Here is a 24,425-nt window from a genome sequence, read left to right as displayed (position 1 = left end):
AAGTGAACCAATAATTTCTTTCTGCAAAGCTACATCATGTCAAGAATAATATTTTAAATCAATTAACTTGCAAATCATTAGCATATTGAATCAAACATCAAAGCTAATCCACACCCAACAACTCTGGTTTTAACATGATCAACATATTTACCAAATCAGGTTCTCTACACACCACTCATCTCATTATCTCGTACTTTTCATCTTGGCGTAGATAAAAATTAAGATCTTCAATCTCAATCAACCAATACATGTGTAATCAACAACATATGATTAGACTAGCATCTGACTATCATCAATGCTCATCATAATAAACACATACACGCATTACATCAGTACATTAGCATGCCAAGAATGAAAAACATTTGACATAGTTTGGGCACTTACACTTGAACCCCACATGACTTGTCTAGTCCACTCACCACATTAACCGCAAAAGTTAATTTAATATATGAAGGTTGTATCTCATACCTTGAGTTATCTCATATAATTGCATCACTAACAAACACCATGATTTCTAATCAATCATGTTAGGAAGCCTACGCAACCTCACTGCAAAAATGACAAACTCATAATACAAGTGAGTAATAAAATTGGGTCAATACCAAACTTACATGTATATTGTGAAAACACAATATCTTACCCTCAACCTCATTCCAATGCAAACAAAAACCTTCCGATTTCCTTGAAAGACACTTACAATTAAAGGACATTTCATGGCAAGGCAAGACATATAAATCTCAAGCACATAAAACTCAACAAGAGCTTACTTTCAAGTTAACATGCTTCTTCTCTTCAAAACTAGTTCAAGTAACATTTATCATGGTTTATTCATATGGTTTCAAATTCCTATCCACCATTACTAGAATACCAAGAAATCAATCCATCTAAACCTTTCAAACAAGAAAGTAAACACAAGACGAAAAACTAGTTCCTGCTTTAGTCATTATATGTACCTTAGTGGATTTACTCATCAACTACGCTGGCCAGAAACAAAGAACACCCACATGATCAACCAAGGTTAACAAGTTAATGCATGATATAAACCGTACTTGAGAAACTTCACATACATGATTCGTCATGTCAAAGTCATACAAACTTACACACATAGCTCATAGTTCAACATATACATCACCTACACATTTACATATTGGTCACACATGCCATATGAAACGCACTTTACAGAATAAAATACATAGTTAGAAAACCCCCACATCATCACACCTTGTGATAATAAAAAACTGACTCCTGTCAAATTTTAGGGAAAGACAACTAGTAATTAGGGTAAATAACACTTTACATGCATAACAAGCTGAACTATATTGCTACCCCTACTTATAAAATTAACATTGAAGACATAGAAACTTAATTTATATTCTTACCGTATGTGGAGTCCATAACATTTAGAATTGTACAACCTTACTAGTCCTTGTAAAACCAATACCTTTCACTTTTGCTCTCAAGCATGGAGAAAAACTGGCCACACGTAGACCTTCAATAAGAAAAGTTTAATGCTAGTCCTCTAGCAATTATACACACTTCAAGTTCGAAGATAAGCTAAACAAAAGACACAAGAATTCATAACAATAATTCTAAATCCGATTTTCAAACTAAAAGGGAACCTCACAAGCTTATCACACACTCCATGCTCAAAAAAATATTTTTCCAAGATTAGGGAAACATTTCATTATGAAGACTATCAAAAGATAGAGCAAATGACATTCTTAATCGAGTAGGAAAAATAAAAAGGCCATAATCATACATGATTAAACAAAGCACACAAACACATGTCAGAAATAAGGTACTTGCAATTTAGCAACACAATTAACACTTAGCTATAGACTAACAGCTCAAAGAAGGTTCCCCACCTCAAAATACTCATCAACACGAGAAAAGACTAACTCAACCCCCACATTGCAACGCAATACTTTATAATAATAAAACTATGCATACTTGGGGCGCATAATATAAACATAAAATATTATGTATGGAGTTAGAAATTAACACTAAATAAAGAGGAAACTTATCTGAGTTGTGACTTGAGAGTACAAGCAATCACGTCTGGACGCTAATGACATTGGCTACACTTGGACTCTGTAGCTCTCGACGAGGACGACCTCATTCCAAAGGGAACAATCCTTTGTTGCGATGATCGCAGCACCACAACAGTACACTCACTTTGATTGTTAAAATTAATTTATTTCCAATGAACAGGCACTGTCCATCATTAATCCATAACAAAAATTGTATAACAAATATATTTCGTATAGGAGCACTTAACATCAAGGTCTAAGGAATTGATTTCGCCTACGACGATGACGCAATCTTGATTATTTTTTAACAATCAATACATATGTCAAATAAGAGTTGACCTCACAGAAATGAACACTTCCAAATTGCACCGCCTGATGTAGTAGCATAATTCTTTTAACTTGATGGGATTTACGGTGTGTTTGGATAAAGAAATGGGAAAGAAAAGAAGGGAGGGAGGTGAGGGGGAGGGAAGAGGAAGGAAGGGGAAGGAAGAAAGATGAGTTTTCCTTCCAAATGTCTTAATTTCTTACAATTTAATCCTTCCATTTCTCTCCCCTCCAATTTCCTTCCTTCTTTATTTGTTATCCAAATGAAAGATAATCCATCCCTCCATTTCCCTTCCCTTCTTTTCCCTCCATTTCCTTCAATCCAAACAAAGTGTTGCTCTGACAATCATATTATTTATCCCCAAACTTGGATTATACTATCTTCGAATTACAAAAATAAGGACGACTTCGTCAATTCCCAATTAACCTCCGCAGGAATATTATAATACCCAAAGCTAGTGTTCGAACGATTCCGAAATCAACAATATATAAAATCATAATATTTTGCTTCTAAATTGTTGTGCGGCCAGATGATGTGACTAGCTACATACAAAATATATTGTTGTTTATTTTAAAAAAATAATTACAGAATCAATTAAAAATAAGTTTTAATCTGGTAAAAATACTTTCAGTTCAGTGAAAATAATTTAAGTTCAATAAAAATAATTTCAAGTCAATAATAACATAGATATCTATTTACAAACAAAACTACAAAAAGTACACTATTATATAAATATAAGTCATATGATATCATATGCCTAAATATCCTACATTAATAGAATGAATTACTTGACTGTATTTAACATTCAAGTAAAAATGTTATCTTAAAATTTTATCAACCATCTGGGCATCGCCCAGGCACAAAATTGTTAAGAGTTATCAAAAACAATATCTTTGATTTTTGTGCTCGGGGCGATGCCCAGATTATTGATAAAATTTTAGGATAAACTTTTGGCTTAAATGTTAAATATGGGCATATAATCCCTTTTGATAATGCAAGATATTTAGACATACAATATTTAGACATACTATTTTGTAGGGGTTGAGTACCCCATATATATTCACGAATCTTTATTGAAATTCAAGCTTCTGCCATTTTGTGTTCTGAATTTCTCTCTCCTCCATTGCATTTTTCTACAATTCTCTCTCCTCTAAATTCTTGTTCTTCGTTTATTCAAAAAAAAAAAAAAACAAATTCTTGTTCTTCGTTACACTATGATTAAATATAAGGATTACTTGTTAACAAAAATGAGGTTACTTGTTAGTGAAAGTGAGGTACTAGGTTACTTGTTAGTAAAGTGGGTTACTTGTTAGTAATGTTGGGTTAGTGTGGCCCAAATTCCATAGCCCAACTTATTACATCTAAAGGTAAAAAAATTTCTAGAAAATTCTCGTACATTGAGAAATTGATGGAGAATAGTGGAAGAATCTAGAATTGGTCAATGCCCATGAAGGCTCTAGATTTGTGTGGAGAATTTAAAGAGCATGTGTGTAGAAGATTCCACACACTTCTTCCACCTCCATACATCACCTATAAGGTGTTGGGCATCATTTGGGAGCATGTATCCACCTACATATTCTCCAATACTCCGATACTATACACTCTATGAGTGTCCCTCCATGCTTAGAGAGAATTTACCAACAAATGCCACTCTCTAAGATATATATCATGATCGGAGTTTCTACATACACACAATCTCTTTGTGAATCCACTATTTCTATTTTTGTATTACTCCTTTGTGAGTTCCTATAGTGAGAATTTGTTGTACTACTCACCCTTTCAAGGGTTTTTTTACTCTTTTTATATAGTGGATTATTTCGGTGCTCGTCGTTCGTGAGTTTTTGATAATCTTTCCTACGTTAAATATTGTGTGTCCATTTCTTTACTAATTATCTTGCCTTTATCTATCTCCTAATTATTTTATCAACCTCTACTTCTTTAATTTGCTTCCACTGTGCACTCACTGTACCAACAAGTAATATAGGGGTTACTTATTTAGTAATGGAGTTACTTGCTAAGTTAAAACAGGGTTACCTACTAAGTAATACAAGGGTTAAATTACTTACTATTTATGGGGTTACTTGATCAGTAATAGTAGGGTTACTTAGTAATAGTGGGGTTACTTGATTGGTCAGTAAATTAGGGGTTACTTGAAATTAGGGGTTACTTATATATGAGTTACTTGAAATTAGGGGTTACTATTTAAAATTACGGGTTACTTGAAATTAGGGGTTATTATTTAATTACAATTAGGGGTTACTTATAATATGGATTACTTGAAATTAGGGGTTACTTGAAATTGCGCGTGATTGTCAGACTCCGTTATGCGCATCAGACTCCTTTATTTGCATCAAACTCCGTTATTTTTGTTGAATTGGCAGTAGACCACACCCTATGGCCTATTGCACCAAAAAAGGCTTATAGTACACGTAATATTTCTTGTAATTGTTCTCTAAATTTTATACTATTCTAACTTTAGTAACGTAGCTAGGAAAGTGAACAAAATTTAATTAGTTTAGAAATTAGTGGTTGGATCCAAGAAAGATTTTCAGTATCTTAATTTGTAAGACTACTTTATTTGTCTATGTTTTTTCCCCCTCATTTCAAGTGACGACAAATTGAAAACTCCATAAATATAACATTTATCTTTATTACATAAGTAATGGAGTGAGGTGATGGTGTCTCCCTTAAAATACCATTATACCCCTCATGACCTAATGTTAAAATAAAAAAATAAAAAAAACAAATCAAGATCTATTCAAGGAGTTTTTGTAAATTTATTATTGACTATCCAAATAATAATGATAAATATAACGTCTAATATAAACATAACGTCTTAAAATTGACGCTAATTTTTCAAGAATAAATATTGGCAAAAACTAACCAAGATTACAATACAATTATTGATATGGAAACTGATAAATATAGCGTTTAAAATTTTGATAATGATTCCTTATAAATAATTGAAATAACATGTTAAATTTATGAAAGCGAAAGCGTGCAACAAATTAATATCAAAACATACTTATTTGACCCAAAAGTCAAATTACCAAAAAAAAAAAAAAAAAAAAACAAAAAACCTAATTTATAAGAAAAGTTTTATTTATTTTTTTATTTTTTATATGTATGAGAAACCTAACAAAAAACCTAACTTATAACAAAAAACCTAACAAAAAATCTAAGTTATAACAAAAAAGTCGGGCTATATTATTAAATTAAATCAAGTTCCGCCAAAGTTGTGAAACTTTGGGGGAAACTGTTCAACCATACAAAAATCGACTCACTAGTACTATATCTTGCCACAAGGTGTGCAAGAGTATCACCCGCCCGACGAACATGATTGCAACTAAAAAACAAAAAGCTATCTTTCATTCTCTTAATATCCTCGTACAATAGCATCAAAGGAGAGTAGCCCACTGCATCTTGGACGATCTTTCGAGCCACAGAATATGCATCACACTCCAACTCTATGTGGATATATCTCAGCTGCCTAGCCACTTGAACCCCGAACCTTGCAGCAGTAACTTCCGCCATTTCCACCTCCCACCTACCCTGAATTCTCTTTGTTGCAGCTGCAGCAATTCTGCCAGCATTGTCCCTCAAAATCACACCCAAACCCACCCATCTACCTGCTGCTATATGTGCATCAGAATTTATTTTGATGTGGCAAGCCGCAGGAGGATTCCAATGATCACTCCCCATCCCACAAGCTGCGGACAATGGCTTAGAAACGTGCCCAGCATATTCCATATAATCCCACAGCATCTTTGAATAGCCTGCAGCAACCTGTACAGGATCATCAACAGATTCTTGATAGGTCTTAGCATTTCTTCAGAACTACGCAGCCCAAACAAGCACACAAAAGTGACTAAACTCCTTCCTGTCAATACGATCAGCAATCCAGCATAAGCGATGATTAAAAAATAGTGCAAGAGCATCTTCAAGTAAGTCATTGTATTTGCTTAGAGACCAAATTTTAGCAGCATTAGTGCACTCAAAAAGTGCGTGAAACACGGTCTCAACAACATCTCCACATTCTTGGCATAAACTGTCAGCCGCAATATGCCTGTAATGCAGTCTTTCCTTGACAGTAAGGCTGCCCTTGCATGCTCTCCAAATGAAATGACGAAGTTTAGGAGGCTCCTCAATACCCCATACCAATTTCCATATACCCACTTCCTGAACACCATGTAGCATTGCCCACGAGCGTACTCTTCCAAGCCTAGCAAGCTAATATCCTGACTTTACAGTGTAGCAGCCATCTCTCGTAGGCCACCAATATCTTTTATCTGCAAGCCAGTGTGGAGAGATAGGTATGTCAAAAATTAAATTGCACTCCTCCACCACAAAAGTGTTCCTCACTACCTCTTCGTTCTAGCCCCCCTGCTCATAATCAAGAAGATCCAAAACCATAAGTTCAGGATCAGCATTTAAACTAGGTGTAGGAACAATAGCCGAACTTTCACCTGGCAGCCATGCCTCATCTCAAACCCTTATGCTCGTACCATTACCAACTCTTCATTTAAGTCCATCCGAAAGAAGAGATTTTGCCCTCTAAATGCTTCGCCATGTATAGCTCGGATCATGCCCTCTTCTAGCATCTAAAAAAGCATCATTTTTATAATACTTAGCCTTCAAAACAGAATGTAGCAAGGAGCTAATATCCTTATGCAATCGCCAGGCTTGTTTTGCTAGAATTGCTTGGTTGAAACACTTGAGATCCCTAAACCCCATTCCACCATTGACTTTGGCATACACATCAAATCTTAATTATGCCAATGCATTTTCCTACTAGTATTCGTCGATTCCCACCAAAATCTAGCTATAAGAGCATGAAGTTCATCAATAAAACCATCTAGGACACGGAACACACTCATCATATACGTAGGGATTGCTTGTGCAACGGCTTTTATCAAAATTTCTTTTCCCGCCCGAGACAACAACCTCTCCATCCAACCATTCAACTTCTTCCATAGCCTCTCCTTCAACACTGAAAGAATGATCATTTTTTATTTCCCTATCAAGGTCGGCAAACCAAAGTATTTCTCATGATTCATTACCTCCTTGACACCCAAGATTGCCACGATTTCCTCTCTTCACACAACATCAACACACTTGCTAAAAGACACATAAGTTTTGCTTTATTCACCTTTTGTCCCGATGCTATCTCATAAACACTGATGATATCAGCTATCTTAGAGCACTCTTGCAATCTAGCTTTAGCAAATAATATGTTGTCATCGGCGAAAAAAAGATGTGACACCCTTGGAGCACCTCTACATATTCTAGCTCCATGAATCAAATTATTTCTCTCCGCATTTGTAATAAGAGTAGAAAAAACAATAACACATAGCAGAAAGTGATATGGGGATATAGGGTCGCCTTGTCTAAGACTTTGCCAGGGAATCACAGAGCCCAAAATTTGCCCATTTATATTGAAAGCAAAAGAGACACTAGACAAGCACCCTATAATTTTCTAAACCCAATCTAATCTGAACCCCATTTCAGCATAACTCTCTCCAAAAACGACCACTCAACCCGATCATATGCTTTGTACATATCAAGTTTTAGAGCAACCGTGCCATCCCTCCCCTCACCCTTCCTCTTCATTGCATGAAAAATCTCGAAGGCAATTAGTGCATTGTCCGTTAGCAGTCTACCCAGAACAAAGGCATTTTGATTCACAGATATAATCATATTCAGAAACGGTTTAGTTTATTTGTCATAGTATTAAAGATAATCTTATATATAACAGTGCATAGACTAATAGGCCTAAACTCCCCCATATACTTAGGATCGTTGCAGTTCGGGATAAGAACAATGCAAGTCCTATTAATTGCTTCCATATCAATGTTTCCACGCCACCATTTTTTCAAAAAATGTACACTATCATGTCCAACAATATGCCAAAATTTTTGAAAAAATAGTGCATGCATATCGTCGACACCAGGAGCCTTATTCGTGTGCATCTGAAAGAGAGCCGCCTTCACTTCTTCATCTGTCAGTTCTAGCTCAACACATCATTCATCTCATCAGTTACAACACTCTCCACTCCCACCAAAGCTTCATCAAAGTCAGATGGATTTTCGGATGCAAACAAAACTAAAAATTAGAAACTACCTTCTGCACATCTTCTTTCTCCGTACACCAAACTCCATCTACATTGTGAATTCCCTTTATGAAATTCTTTTTCTTCCTTTGACTTACTTTGTGGTGAAAGTATTTAGTGTTCTTGTCACCATCACGGAGTTCATTTGTCCTTGCCCGAATATGCCAATATGACTCTTCGAGCATATGAAGTTCATCTAACTCCGCGCTTACCTCTCTACATCTCGCCAAAACACTAGCATCCGGGCTGCAATTTTTTAATTGAGTCAATCGTTTCTCAGCTTTTTTTATTCGTTTTTTTATTTTGCCAAAAGTGCTCGACGCCCACAGCCCCGCACTCCTCCTTGGAAAGCCACAAGGACTCGAATTTGAATAAACGTTCACTACTCTGGCCCATTTAAGAATAATCATATTTAAAAAGCAACGACAAATGGTCGGATTTGTACCTTGGGAGATGAATCACAGCCGTATATGGGAACAAGTCAGTCCACTCTTTATTTGCAAGGAGCCTATCTAAGCGTTCCCTAACCACAAACATTCTCATCGTTTCCCCTCTGCCATGTGAAGCAACAACCTCGATATCCCATATCTGCAAGTCTACAATTGTCAATTGCATTTCTAAAAGCCTCCATTTGTCGCTCACCTCTCCAAGCTCCACCATCCTTTCAGCATTGCTTATAATCTCATTAAAGTCCCCACCAACTACAATAGGCAAGGTGCAATTCCCCTAAAGGCTCTCCATTAATTCCCATGTGCAATGTTTATTTGCGGCTTCCGACCACCCATAAACTCCCCCCCACTTTCCACACAACCTCATTCTCCTGGTTTACCACATCTGCATCCACATGATGACTCGAGTATGAGCACACTCGCACATTAACATCCCTCCACCAAAAATCCATGCCACCCGAGTTTCCATTACTACTAATACATAAACCATGAACAAAACCACATCTATTTCGGATCCTTTCCAACCATCTACTATCAATCATTATTTCCATCAAGAAAACAATGTCCGGCCTATCTCTCTAGCAAATGTTCCGGAGAGCACTAACTGTCAAAGGGTTGGCAAGCCCTTGACAGTTCTAGCTTAGAATTTTCATTGTTTTTCGGAGGCTTGGCTTCGGCCAACACCTCCTACTTAGATAAAGTTGTCCCCAGAATTATTAGCATCATCACACACCTTATGTCTCTTTTCATACTCCCCTTCCCTTGACTCATTCTCCTCCTCCCTTAAGTCATTCCTACTTCTCTTCGATAGTACGACCTCAGACATAATAGGATCAAAGCCAACATTTAGATCACTCCCCCTCACACTCGGACTGCCCACTCTTTTAATTTTTTTCCAGCCTTTCCCCTAGCATACCTATCCTCCTTCCCCCCTCCCCCACCCACAACAAATAGTTGCTCCCTACTAACCATTTTATCCATCTGCTGCTACCCCTCAGTTTACACCTCTTCTTTATCCCCAATTATCAAACCCACCGCCACACATTCCTCATTAGTGCACTTTTGTACCGGGATAGTACTCGGGTTCATTACTACAAACCCCTCATTCTTAGCCTCCTTTTCACCCTCCCCTATTACACCCTTTCCCTGCATTCCCAAAGACCCAGAATCCGCCCCCTTATGCCCCTGACCATCCCCCACTCCATTACACTCAACAATACTTCTTAGTCTAAGTACATTTTTATTACTACTATCATCAAAAACTAAAGCAAGCCTAGCTTCTCTCTGCTTCGGACTTGCATTATTTAATCTCATGTCACCAGTACTAGTCTTCACCACCCCCTGAACAACATCAGGCTTGTGAACAAACACAAGAGCTTTTGATTTTGAGCGTAGTTTCGCAACCTCTTCCTTTAACTTCTCATGTCCCTTCCGTGGGGAAGCCCTTAACCACAATCCCCACTGTTTCTCTTCGATATCTGCATCTTCATCAACATTAGAGCAATCCTTCTTCGTATGGTCCAAAATTCCACATGAAAAATAGAACGTTGAGAGGCATTCATACTTAAATTGCACCATAGTAACCAAGGGAATTCCCTGTTCCTCATGGGGTATGTGTCAAGATATGAGAATTCCACTCATTACACATAGGCGGTCCCCACAAGTGAAAAACATCACATTATTTTCCAAAATGTCATTATGAGGAACAAAAGTGTTTCTCATAATGAGAAATTGGGACTTTCTTATTTCTTATTTTCTGTACTCTCCTCAACGGCTTTGTAGTGTCCACCATGACTCGAACCCTCCTTGATTTATCCCACCCCAACTCATCATCTTCAACCTCAATCACTTCTCCAATTTTCTAAGCAATGGTTCGTACATCATTGTTCGATCGACTATCCATAGGCAAGTTGTATAGTCTAATCCAAAAAGGGCACAACTTTAGGTCAATTGATTCTGGTTGTTCATCCCCTCGAATCTCCTTAAATAACAGCAATTGATTATCAAAATTCCACGGTGCTCCATCAAGCACTTTCTCTTTATCACGCCAATCGGCCAATGGAAAAACTGAACAACAAACAGGTTATTTTCGATCTTTCGGAAAAGCACTCCACGAGATAAGAACCAAATTTGCTTCAGCGTTTTTTGTAGAGCCTCAAAATTATATGATCTTACAGTCAATACCTTCCCCACGAGAGAAAGTGCCAATTTGTTCTCCTGCAAATCATTATTCGAATCGCCTAACTCTTAAATTTCTTCCTCATCCTCAGTAATGGTAAGTTTCGACCACTTCTCAACAATATCGTCTGCCATAATTATTGAAATCGCACGGCAAAACCCCACTGGAGGGCAGCACCGCTTGAACGCGCAAGAGAAAATTCAGATTATTTTTGTTTGAAATAATATACATAGTAATTGATATTTGTACTAATTTAGAAAACTTGTTTCACTTTTTTTTTTTTTTAAATGACATGTACGATAAGAGGTGATAAGATTTTACTATTTCATTGAAGCTAAGTAATGTATGTAATAATATTCTTTTTATATAGTGACAATAATCTAATTCTCTTTGAATTTGTGGAGACGATTTAAGATAGATAATGATTGTACGTAGTTACACCAGTAGTATTTGATAAAGATAATGATTGTACGTAATTACACCAGTAGTATTTGATATACTTACCAAGTAATCGATCTTGTGATTGGACATATGTAGCGATTTAATAAACTAGTGTTTACGAAGTATGGAGCAATATGAAGTATATGTATATATTAACGTACGTATGATAAGATTGTATATATTAAAACTCGGTAAATGTATATTTAATAGTGACAATGTACAATAAATGTTTAAATTAAAGGACCAAAATTGTATATTTAGACCGTTCCTTTGTAAAGCAATATCATTATCCCTTGATTTACTCCGTAATTTACACAATTAGGTTGATTGTCAAAAATATCCCCTACTCTTAGCTAATGTACCTAGACTATACATTTGAAAAAAAAAAAAAATCTAAACTCTCTCCAAACCATCTCAGAGAATGACAATGCAATGCAACCCTTCTCACCAACTACACTTCAATTCGTACATTGACCAAGATCAATTTGCGTTATTATATCCATAATTGGTCTCTCGTTCCGGACGTCTGTCTTACGGGGGCGTGTAAAGGATAATGATATTAGCAATATCATTATCACTTGATTTACTCCGTGATTTACACAATTAGGTTGATTGTCAAAAATATCCCTTATTCTTAGCTAATGTTCCTAGACAAATACTCTTATGTATCTAGTCATATTCTAATGCTTACTTATGTACTCTAAATACTCTTATATACTCTTAAATATAATCAAGCTTTCTGACATTCTCTTTCTCATAAATCTATCATCCTTTGCTACATACCCTGACAATACACTTGCATAGGCTTCTGCTCCTTAAGCAGGGACATCAATACTTCATTTAAATTTTTGAATTTTACGGTATGGCTTCCTCCCATCTGTTACATAAACATATATACATCTTAGAGCTTGTAAACAAAATAAAATATATATATTGTTTCGGGGTTTTCTGATGTCCTGCGGGAGAGTTACAATTCCGAGACTGGAACCGGACGCCTGTACCTGCAAAATAACGGAGACTCCTGAGAGCTCCGCCTCCAACGGTCAAGTTAGTACCTGATTAAGGAGTAATTAATACGGAAATTAAAGTAATAAGATCTCTCTAGGTGAGAGTGTTTAATGTTGGTAATCTGCGTTGTTAGCGAGATTAGCCGGTTATTAGTATTCCGTAATGTTTCTGTCCTGTTCTCCAGGTGAGATTAATTGCTTGATGTTTGCTTGATTTTTTTAATTAATGAGGATTAATTAAGTATTTATAGTCTTGAGAAGCGTGTCACTCTCTAGGTTTAGGGTAAACCTAGGGCTGACCGGGCCTCTAGACAGGATTGGGCCTTGTTGGCCGGTTTTCCCATTTGGCATGGGTGGACACGTGGCGTGTCTCAATTGGTCCGTAGAGGACGTATCTGTGATTGACACGTGGCAGGCTCCTATTGGCCTACGTGAAGGACACGTGGCGGAACCTGGTTGGTCCACTTGTCAGACGGTGATTGGTGGATAAAAATCCCCTAATCATTTGCCCCTCACAGGTGGCACGTGACTGGTCACGTGTCGCCTGTGACAGGCGTCGCACGGTGACAGGCGACGACCTGCTACAGGTGTCACCTTGCAAACGGCCGAGAGATTTTCCCGCCCAAATTTTGAATTTGGAAGCGACCCTTCGCCTTCTCACTTTGCCTATATAAGGAAGTGCTGACTTCGGTCATTTTCACATTTGAGAACTTTGCGAGAACATTCGGACCCCTGAACTTGCTCTGACATTTCGGACCTTTTCTGCCTACCGCCTGCTCTGACAAGCCGTTTGCAAAGGATTTATGAATTTCATCAGTCGTCATTCGTTCAGGTAACTGTCAGTTCTCTTACTCTTAATTTTTCTTTTTATTTTTTGAAATGGCACCACGGAAGCACACGACACGACCTAAGTTAGTGATCAGCCGGTCACCGGGGACGGCTGAATCTAGGACTAGGAGTGCCGCCTGCCCTTTTCTGGACCCATCTTTGCCCTTTATACAAAGTCCGACTGTATCTGTGTCTATGCAGAACGTGATGGCCAGAACAAAGAAGACTGCTAGGATCTCAAACTCGGACGGCTCCTCCCAAAGGGTGCCCATTAGTGAAACATCTGACCAGGCGCCAGATGTAGATGGGAAACAAGGCGGCTGCCAAGCCGACAGTTCTGAGGGAGGGGTCAAGGTGATTCCTTCCCATTTGACCGTTGATATGTCTAATTTTCCTCCTGCTCCTTCTAAGGGAGAAGAGGCGGGCCCCTCTGGGAGAGGGGAGGAGTCGTCCTCTTCGGACTCGTCAGAGGACGAGTCCGAGTCCAGCTCTTCTGGCCACAGTTCTCCAGGCTCAGAAGAAAGAAACAGCCGCCTACAAGAGGCGAGGCTTTCTCATGCAGTTGAGAAGGGGGACAATTGGGCGGAGCCGTCCGCCTCTTACAGAGAGGAAAACACCCCCTACTACTGCACGGTACCCCGGGGCCGGATCGCAACCATGCAAGACAAAGTGGAGAGCTTTATTGCTAACCACAGAATGGGCCCGGAATTTTTACTGTTCGTGCCGGATCCAGAAGACACTGTCGTCTGGCCGGCTGGTACCAGCTATGATGACGGCTGCTTTGGCTGCTATGTGGCGGCCATCAAAGCTGGACTGCGCTTCCTATTACATCCGGCTGTTCAGCGGATTTTAGATGGGTATGATTTGGGGTTATGGCAGTTAGCCCCCAACTCTTGGGTAAACGTACTCGGCTATGTGGCCGGGTGCGAAATGTACGGGGTGGAGCCAAGCTTTGAGGCTTTCGCCCACATGAACTATCTCAGCCGGACCCCTAAGTCGGGAGGTACCGGCTGGTATCAATTAACAAGCCATAGGGGTTACCTCATGACGAGAGGTAAGGCGAACAAATGGAAGGATTGGCGGAACACCTTCCTTATCATTAAGGGTTCAGACACGGAGCTGAACCAACGTTTTAACAAGTGGAATAGGGATCCGCCTCTTCTCGCAGGCTGCCGCAGCATGCCGCCTGTTCCCCCAAAGGCTAAAAGAGAGATCCTAGACAAAGGACTCTTCAAAGTAGAGACTAGGGTGAACTCTACTTCAGGGGTACGAGAGCAAGTACCCCTAAACTGCGTCCCGAGCTTCAAGTGGCTCTATGACGAGTACTTTTTGGCCGCCTGTGGCCTCAGCAGTCGGTGCTCTAGAGGTAGCCGGCCTGTCAAATACTTTGTTTTTTCTCGCCTTGTTTACTTGGGATCTTTACTAACTTTGCTGTTTATTTGTGGCAGCTGACGCCATGAGCAAAATCACAGCATCCAAGACTGCGGCGGCCATGTTGCGGGCCTCTCTCATGCAACAGTCTTGTACCGACTCCCCCAACAAGGGGGCACCCTTGGTAGGCTTCGAAAACTCTTCTGCTTTTAGGAGTTGTCTTATGCATTTACTAACTCTTTTTATTTTTAGTCGGGCACTCCAAGAGCTTCTTCCTCGCAACAGCCGGACCCCAAGGCCCGGAGGACGACTGTTGCAAGCTCTCCTGGGTCTTCCAGGAAAACAGTGGCGGCTGAGAAGCAGCCGGCCACTTCTTCTAAAACCCCGGCGGGGCCGCCTAGAAGTATGGACAATTACTTGTAAAAATTTTTTACACTTGCTTCCTTCTTGACTAGGTCTAACTTGCTTTTTTACGCTTGATGCAGCCGGCCCTCAGGGGCTTGACTTGGTTGAGGTAGCCAAGTCCATGATCAAAGTAGTTCCTCCATCTGAAAGGGAGGCGGTCAGGGGTGCCGGCACCATTGACCTTGATGGGATTGCAGGGGTCCTTGCTGAGGTATACTTGGCACCATTCCAGGACGCCTGTTATCTTTTTTGTTTGGAAACTGACGCCTGTTTTCTTTTTGTACTTAGGCCCTGCTCCGAGTTAACAGCCTTCGCAAGCCGATTGATCGGAAAAAACAAAGAGGTAAAGGCCGCTAAAGCTATGGCCGCCTCCAACTGTGATAAGGCAATGTTTCAAATTGCCCAAAATGAAGTACTGACCATTGATATTCTTTATTATCAGGCGCAGGCTACCGCCGCTGTTCGGGCTCAGTTAGAGGCGGCCCAGAAGAAGAATGACGAGCTGGAGGCGACCGTCACAAACCTTAAGGCCGAGCTGAAACCTCTTCGCCAAAAAATGCACTCTTACGAAGCCATGGAGAAATCTTTGGCCAACGTAAAAGAACGCCTGGTGAGCCAAGAGAAGAGTCTTACCCAAGAGCTCTCGGAAAAGGCCGAGCAAGAGAAGAAAGAGCTCGTCCGGGAGATGGTGGAAGACTCCGCTCAAATCCAGCGCATGACCTGGGGCCGCCTGTTCCCCAATGCCGACTTTGCCTCATGGGAAAGAACGTACCGCCAGTGTTCGGAAACATATAATCAAGAGATCCTGGCGGCTAGGGGTGTACAAAAACTGGACCGGACCTGAAACCGGACCTGAACCGACCTGATCCGGACCGGACCTGACCCGGACCTGTTGATTCAGGTCCGGTCCCGGTCCTTAAAAATCAAGGTTCCCGGTTCCGGTCCGGACCCGGTCTAAACCCGGGGTTTTCAGGTCCGGACCTGAAACCCGGAAAAATTGTATTTTAAAAAAAAAAAAAAAAAAAAAAAAAAAAAAAAATTAAAATAATGCTTGACAGCTTGAGGCCTTGAGTGACGCTTGAATTCTCTTTCATTTCATTCTAACCCTAACAAACAACAGGCTGTCTCCCCCTCTCCCTCACGCAGTCACGCACTCACGCAAGTCTCAGCCCACCGCGGCAACGCCCACCGCCGACACCTCCTGCCTTCCTCACTCTCTCAGGCGAAGTCCAGGCGCCCACCGACCACCGCATGAGACAGCTACTGCGCGGATTTCGATTTCTCCGGTAAGTTATTTTTTTTTTTAATGTAAATCTAAATTATCTAATTATGTTTGGGTATTTTGTATTCGAAATAATGAATTAAGTGTTAGAATTTATATGTTTATTCATGTTTCAATTGCTTATAATGATTATTTGATGTTTGCATGTTGAATTTCTTTTTTTTACTTCAATGGTTTCGAATTTATGTTTTTTCTTTTTTGGTTTATTTTCGAATTTTAATAGAACAGGGAATAGAGCAAGATATTACATTGAATTTATTGTCTGTGATTTGATTTTGAGAGCTGAAGGAGTATGATAGAAGGGTAAAAGTAGTGAAATATAGGAGCTGGACAGATGAAAGAGAATACGAGGGTGGTAATTTAGAATTTGAAATCATGAAGTTTTTTTAGTATTGTTGATCTTGGACCTTGGATGTCAAACTAATTGCTGATACTAGGATATTGTTATGATCTTTCTGTAGTGTGTTGTTTATTTAATTGTAGTCTTAATCATCTGACTTTGATTTCCCATTTAGCATTCTAATTTTAAATCACATTATTCCAGGCAATCAATTTTAGTTACCTAGTTCATGTAATGATATAAAAATCGAGAGCAAGCATTTGGTTATTATTCACAGAAATAAAAGAGATTCCTTGTATACAGAGCTAGTAATTTGGGTAAGCAAATCATTAACTAAATTATATGTAAGATGGTGACATATTATGAAAATGGACCAGACCGGGTTGATTCATGAGTTTCGTGTCTAGTTTATCTCAGTGACTTCGCATAGGATTTAAGCCTTGTTGCCGTGTTGGGTGACATATTGCCATTTTCATGCATCATAATTCATAAGTAGCTAAAATGTGTTGCACCAATTGAATTGCTTATTTTTGGCAATCAAATTTTAAACTTACTTAGATGAAATAAATTCTTTGGTGTTAGAGGAGAGTTTTAGATTGTAATGATTACGTGATTTTCATTCTCTTTTTTTTTTTTTTTTTTTTTTTTTCTTTATAGAAGGTTGGCAGAGAACAAGAGGTGGGAATAATTCTTCCTCTTGTTGCTCCAATGGGCAAAGACTCAGAAGGGTACGTAGTTGTCTATATGAAGTAGTTTACAACTAAGGCCACTCGATCTCATTGACTATCCAGCCTAGTTATTACCTTTGTGGCAATAGGTGCAGATAAGGAGCCTTAACTAGATTGCAAAAGTTTTGAGTTGAATCAGGACATCTTGATGACTGTCATATACCTCATGTTTTGTTTTTCAGTAATTGACAATTTTAATACAGATTAGGATATAAGTAATACTCTAATGCTTAAATGGCATAATCATAACTAGTACATTATATTCTATTTGGTACTTTGTTATTTTGTATGTGGATGTTATCCATCTGATAGGTACATTTTATGATTTCTGAATTCTTTTGACATTCTTGTGCAAATGGGGGTGTTCCTCTTAAGTTCTAAGTGCCGCTACCAAAGGTTGTTTGCAGTTGTTTGTTATCAACAATATCCTACAAGTTTTTTGTTTGCAGTTGTTTGTTATCAACAATATCCTACAAGTTTTTTGTTTGCAGTTGTTTGTTATCAACAATATCCTACAAGTTTTTTGTTTGCAGTTGTTTGTTATTTTTGTTTTTATTCTTGCAGGGAGTGAAGGAAGTCAAGGAACCACGGATTCTTATTCTTGCAATGTAAGTTGCTCTTAAATTTTTTTTATAAAATGGTATGTGTATATAATTGTTACTTTAAAATTACTTATATTGTATATAATTATATTGTAGATGGAGAGCTCTCAATCCAAACGGTCTGCTTCTTTTTCTGAACAAACGTCACAGCCACTTTCTGAAAAGGATATGGAAGAATTGCAATCTACTTTGCCTCCTGATAAGAAGCTAAAAGCGGGGCGGGAATATATATGGAACAGAAAAAGTAAGAGGAAAGCTGAGTATTGGAAATATTACTTAGAGTACGTCGAGAATGGAAAACTACGAGCTGAATGTAAGTTCTGTCCTAAAACTTTTGCTGCTGATGGTAATCTTAATGGTTCAAAAAATGTTAAAAACCATGCGGAATCATGTCTCGGTAATCCTATTAATATAGAAAAAGAAAAGGGCAAAGAAAAGCAAACTAAATTGTATTTTGATCAAGAACATGAGAGTAGTGAATTAAAGTGTGGGAGTAGGATTATTAACATGAATGATGTTAGAGAGGCATTGATTCACATGATTATTGTTGATGAGTTACCATTTAAGCATGTGGAAAAACCCGGTTTTAGGCACTTTGTGCAAGTTGCATGTCCACAATTTCACATTCCATCTCGTGTTACCATTGCTCGTGATTGTTTAAAGTTGTATTATAGTGAAAAAGAGAAATTGAGAGAAATGTTTAAGACATGTCAAAGAATTTCTGTGACCACTGATACTTGGACTTCAATACAAAGAATTAATTATATGTGTCTTACAGCTCATTTCATTGATAATGACTGGAAATTGAATAAAAAGATCATAAATTTTTGTCCAATTTCTAGTCATAAAGGAGAGGCTATTGGAAAAGCAGTTGAGGCATGTTTAGAGTATTGGGGTATTGATGATAAACTTTTTACTGTCACTGTTGATAATGCTTCTTCAAATGATGTTGCTTGTGCACACTTGAGTAGAATGGTTAGAAGAACAGGATGTATAAATGATGGAAAAAATCTTCATGTTAGATGCATTGCTCATATCATTAATTTAATTGTGTGGGATGGTATTAGAGAACATGGTGTGTGCATTGATAGAGTTAGAAATGCTGTGAAATATGTTAAGAATTCCCCTGCAAGAATACTTAGATTCAAAGATCTTGTGCAAAAAGCAAACATAGATTCAAAATCTTCTTTATCCTTTGATGTCCCCACTCGTTGGAACTCCACATACATAATGTTGGAAACGGCTTTGAAGTTTCGACGTGTTTTTAGTGGGTTATCTCTTCCTGATGGAGAGGATTTGAATGACAATGAAAGGCCTCCCGAACCCGAAGATTGGGAAAAAGTGGAGAGGTTGGTTTTGTTTCTAGGGGGGTTTTATCTGTTAACTAAACGAATTTCTGGTTCCCATTATGTGACAGCTAATAAAGGTTTAGGAGAAATTGCTTCTATGTATGATATGTTGAATAATTGGGAACAAAGTGAGGACTTGAATTTTCAAGCCATGGCCATTGCAATGAAAAAAAAGTTTGATAAGTATTGGGGGGATGTGGATAAGATGAATAAGTTCATTTATGTTGCTCTTCTTCTCGACCCTCACTCTAAGATGGTCATTGTTGAATTGACACTAACGGATATGCATGGACCGGAAAAGGGTACAAAACTTGCTAATGATGTGAAGGAGTTCGCTTACTCTTTATTTGAGGAATATAGAAAAATGTATGCTACTTCTAATATTCCAGATTGTGGAGATAATATGTCAATGGATATTGATAATAGTAAAGGAGTGGGTTCCGATTATGTGAGGAAACTAAAAGAAAGAGCAAAACGATTGAAGGGGACAAGTGGGTATGCGATAAGTGAGTTGGATAGGTACTTAAATGATCAATTAGGGCCGGAGGAGGAAGAACAAGATGCATTGACATGGTGGGGTAAGAATGGTCAGCGTTATGTGATTCTTAATCGCATGGCACGTGACATACTAGCCATCCCATTGTCGACCGTTGCATCGGAATCTGCTTTTAGTACGGGAGGTCGTACTCTAGATCCATTTCGGAGTTCTTTGACTCCTAAGGTAATGCATCGTTATCTTTTTATTTTATAAAATCAAGTTTGTTTATATCTTAATATGACTTTGTTTATACATATTTGTGTAATATTTTTGTATTGAAGATGGTTCAAGCGTTACTTTGCACACAAGATTGGCTTAGAGCTAAGGAAGTGCCAATTGTTGATGTGGAAGAAAATTTGAAAGAGTTAGAGGAAATAGAGAAAGGTAGTAATAATTTTATGTATTTGAAATTTTGTTACACCAAATTTATTATTTCATTGTTATCAATCATTAATATATTCTATATTGTATTTTATTTAGAGGTGCAACGTGGTGAATCTAACGATGTAGACGATGAAGTTGTTTTCGTGGACTCATTAGTGTGAATCACGCGATCAAAGGGAAAACAACTCGTTGGAGAATTTATGTATTCCTAGTACTTGAGAGTTGAGAGTTGAGACTTAAGAGAATTTATGTAATTTTATGACTTTTCGTGGACTTATTTGTATTTTCGGTGGACTCATTTGTATTTTTGGTGTTTGAGAATCGGGACTTTATAGACTTTATGTAGTTTTGTAATTGATAATTTTGGTTTGTATGTAATTATTAAATTATGCAACAGGTCTAAAAACCACAAAACAGGTCCATATGCAGGTCCAACAGGTTTTGTATTAAAAAAAAAAAAAAAAAAACGAAAAAGACACAAAACAGGTCCATTCAGGTCCAAACCCGGACCGGACCTGATTTTTCAGGTCTGGCCCGGAACTGGACCTGTTAATTCAGGTCCGGTCCCCGGTCCTCATAATTACCCAATTCAGGTCCCCGGTCCAAACAGGTCCGGTCCAGGTCCGGTCCGGTTTTGGACCGGTGTACACCCCTACTGGCGGCTGCTGAAGAAGAGGTGTTGGGAGATACGTTGGAGGAGGAGGAAGAGCCGGTTGTGGCGCTTGTGCCACTTGGGGGTAAGGCATCAAAAGAGGGTGCAGCTGAAGCCGAGTCCAGCAAGAAGAGTGCTGACCAGGCGGCAGCTGCTAATACTGAACTGCCCCCTTCTTAAGCTTAAAGTATATTTTCCACGGCCTGCGTGCCGTTTGCTTTGTATTTACCCGGCCAGGGGGCCGGGGTTTTGAATATTTTGCTGGTCTTTAATGACCGGCTTATTTTTAATCAAATTTTTGTTTTGTTTGTCTAAGTATTCCATATCTAATATCCCATTGTTCACTAGACCGACTGTTGTACATGGCCGAACATTGCCGACAGGTACAAATAGTAAGTACGCCGCCTATGCCCCTGGACGACTGGTTGTCTGTTTCCAGGATAGACGATCAGTCGGCCATTTATTCAATCGGTATTCGAACTATTTATTCAATCGGTCTGACCAAGTAAATAGTATTACCTAGTCGCCAAGGAATTAAGTAGGATAACAAGCGGCGGGTACCGGTTGTTTCCCTTTATTGCCAATGTTGGCTTTTAACTCGTAATTTGTTAACCTAGCAAGAGTAGTGGTTGAGAGTCCCTGTTTATTAAAAACAGGCGGACGACTCATACCTTTTAGGCTCCATACTAAGTTTAAGTGACTATTAAGTTAACATAAGAGTTACTTAGTCTTAGTCACACTCTGGATTGAATAGTAGAGGTACCAGGCGGCAGAGGCCGGCTGATCCTCTTGATTTGCCAATGTTTGTTGGCTATTAACTCAATAGGTTACCTAGTAGGAATAGGGGTTTGAGTGCCCTTATTTGTTTAAAACAGGCGGACGACTCAAACCTTTTAGGTTCCATACCAAATTTGAAGGAGTGACTATGAGTTAACGTTGGAGTTACTCAGTCGCCGTCACTTTTGTTTGAGAAGTAGAGGTACCAGGCGGCGTAGGCCGGCTAGACCCCTTTATTCGCCAATGTTTGTTGGCTATTAACTCAATAGGTACCCCCTGCATTTATCCCAAGTAATACAGGCGGTCATCTGACTCAGATGTCAACTGCTACCACTGGTTTGGTTAGTGATAGAGTTATCCTTGTCTCAAAAACGGCTACGTGGTTGCCCTTGGGGACAGTCGTATAGGTGCCGTGTAATTAGTTTATAGAACAATGTTCCACCCAAAAGGGAGCTGCTCTCTGCGACGAATTTCATCCGGAGGGATGCCGTCGGACGCCTGCTATGATGTTGGGACAGGTCGTATTAGATTTGATCAGGTGGCTTGGCGCCTGGTCTGATCATTCGGCCGGTGGCCTTGGTAAGTTCTTGGTGAACGTAGGTGCTAAGTAAAAGAAGGGTAGCCGCCTGTTAGGCACAGGGTCGGCCAGGCCCTAATCTTTTTAGCTAAGTATTGTGAGTAAAATACTCAATGGAGAGTAGCCGACTGTAAAGGAACAGACGGCATGCCCCTCTGAAGATAGAGTGAAATACTCAATGGAGAGTAGCCGACTGTAAAGGAACAGACGGCATGCCCCTCGTAATACAAAATTGAATAGTAAGTGCAAACTTTATTAAGTAGCTCTTTACTTTACATCATTCAGAAGAAATATTTTTTAAGGTTATCTACATTCCAAGTTCGAGGCAACGGTTGTCCGTCTGGTGTTTCCAGACGGTAGGTACCGTCCCTGAATTCCTCATAGATTCGGTAGGGTCCTTCCCAGTTGGGAGTTAGTTTTCCAGACTCATTAGCCCTACCAACTGCTTCCATTTTTCTAAGTACAAAGTCCCCTACTTTGAGTGGACGCCTGTGTACTTTTTTGTTGTATGATCTAGTCATTCTCAGGCGATAGATCGCATGGCGCAAAACAGCATTGCCCCTCTTTTCAGGAAGTGAGTCTAATGCCAGGCGCATGGCTTCCCAGTTTGCCTCTTCGTCATATAGCATTACTCGAAGAGTCGGCTCGTAGTGTTCTATTGGAAGAACAGCTTCCGCACCGTAAGTTAGGAGGAATGGAGTTTCTCCAGTCGCCCCTTTTTCAGTCGTCCTAATGGCCCAGAGAACATGTGGTAGTTCATCCGCCCATAGGCCGCCTGCTCGTTCAATCTTTTTCTTGAGACCGTCTGAGATGATTTTATTAAAGGCTTCTACCTGGCCGTTTGCTTGTGGACGGCCGACAGATGCAAAGTAGTTTGCAATTCCTTGGTCACCCAACCAGCTTTTGAGAACAGGCGTCTCAAATTGGGGACCATTATCAAAAACCATAGACATGGGAACCCCGAACCGAGTGATGACATTTTTCCAAATGAATGAAATTACATCTTTCGTCTTGATTCCCTTTACAGCCTCCGCTTCTACCCATTTAGTGAAGTAGTCGACGGCAACAAGTATGTACCTCCTGCCGCCTGTAGCAGGCGTATATGGACCCAGAATGTCCATGCCCCACTTAGCAAACGGTAGTGGGCTGTGAATGGTAGTGAGGTCAGTAGCCGGACGGTGAATTAATTTGCCAAACCTTTGGCACTTGTCACATGTTTTCACCATCTCCATTGCATCTGCTTCCAAAGTAGGCCAAAAGTAGCCCTGCCGCCTTGCCCTTTGAGCAAGCATCCTACCACCTATATGAGAAGCACAGTAACCAGAGTGAAGATCATCTAGTATCTCTCGTCCCTTTTCAGGAGTAACACACTTTAAGAAGGGTTGAAGGTACCCCCTCTTGTGAAGTTCTCCCTGTATCATTTCAAAACAGGAGGCTCGTTTTTTCAGTGCTGCCGCCTGTTGAGGATCATCCGGCAGTGTACCGTTTGTCAGATATGCTCTGATTGAATCCATCCAGGTTGAGCTTCTGTCTAGGATTCCAATAGGGTTTTCCTCGATGCTTCTCTTCTTCATTACTTCCCAAAAAACAGTTCGAGGAGTATCGGAGGAGGCGGATGATGCTAATTTTGACAGTGCATCCCCACAGACGGCGCCAAATGTTTCGGGGTTTTCTGATCTCGGCACTTGGATCAGATGGAAATCCTCAAGGGAGCCGACTGCTTGTCGGACCGCCTGTAAATACTTGATCATGGCCGGATGGGTTGCTTCGTATTCGCCATTGTACTGACTCACTATCAATTGTGAATCAGAACAGGCGTCTATTTTTCTTGCCCCTGCCGCCTTGCACATGCGGATCCCGGCTAGTAAAGCTTCATATTCTGCCTCATTGTTTGAAGCCTGAAAACTGAAGCGTAGAGCATACTCGAACCTGTCGCCCTCTGGAGATTGACATACGACGCCTGCTCCACAACCATTTGAAGTAGAGCTTCCGTCCACATATACCTTCCAGACTTGGTCTGGAACTTGAGAGTCAGGAGGACGAGTCATC

The 24,425-nt window shown here is 39.6% G+C and overlaps 1 protein-coding gene across 1 annotated transcript; it reads left to right on the top strand.

The window, feature by feature from the left end:
- The first annotated feature begins 17,852 nt into the window (after positions 1–17,852).
- LOC110719201 (zinc finger BED domain-containing protein RICESLEEPER 2-like) lies at positions 17,853–19,520 on the top strand. The gene is made up of 5 exons (XM_021898101.1): positions 17,853–17,973; positions 18,062–18,105; positions 18,196–18,445; positions 18,563–19,448; positions 19,517–19,520. The coding sequence occupies exons 1-5, from the start codon at positions 17,853–17,855 to the stop codon at positions 19,518–19,520; spliced, it is 1,305 nt and encodes a 434-aa protein (XP_021753793.1).
- The last annotated feature ends 4,905 nt before the right edge of the window (positions 19,521–24,425 follow it).

The sequence above is a fragment of the Chenopodium quinoa genome, unplaced genomic scaffold (genome assembly GCF_001683475.1).
Source record: "Chenopodium quinoa cultivar QQ74 unplaced genomic scaffold, ASM168347v1, whole genome shotgun sequence".
Lineage (NCBI taxonomy): Eukaryota > Viridiplantae > Streptophyta > Magnoliopsida > Caryophyllales > Amaranthaceae > Chenopodium > Chenopodium quinoa.
Note: the sequence above shows the minus strand (reverse complement) of the source record. Positions and strands in the feature narration are given on the sequence as shown.

Coding starts and splice junctions, on each gene's coding strand:
- LOC110719201 (XM_021898101.1), top strand. CDS start 17,853: ATGGGGGTGTTCCTCTTAAGTTCTAAGTGCCGCTACCAAAGGTTGTTT. Junction 17,974..18,061: donor TTATCAACAATATCCTACAA/GTTTTTTGTTTG, acceptor TTATTCTTGCAG/GGAGTGAAGGAAGTCAAGGA. Junction 18,446..18,562: donor TAAAACTTTTGCTGCTGATG/GTAATCTTAATG, acceptor ATTTTGATCAAG/AACATGAGAGTAGTGAATTA.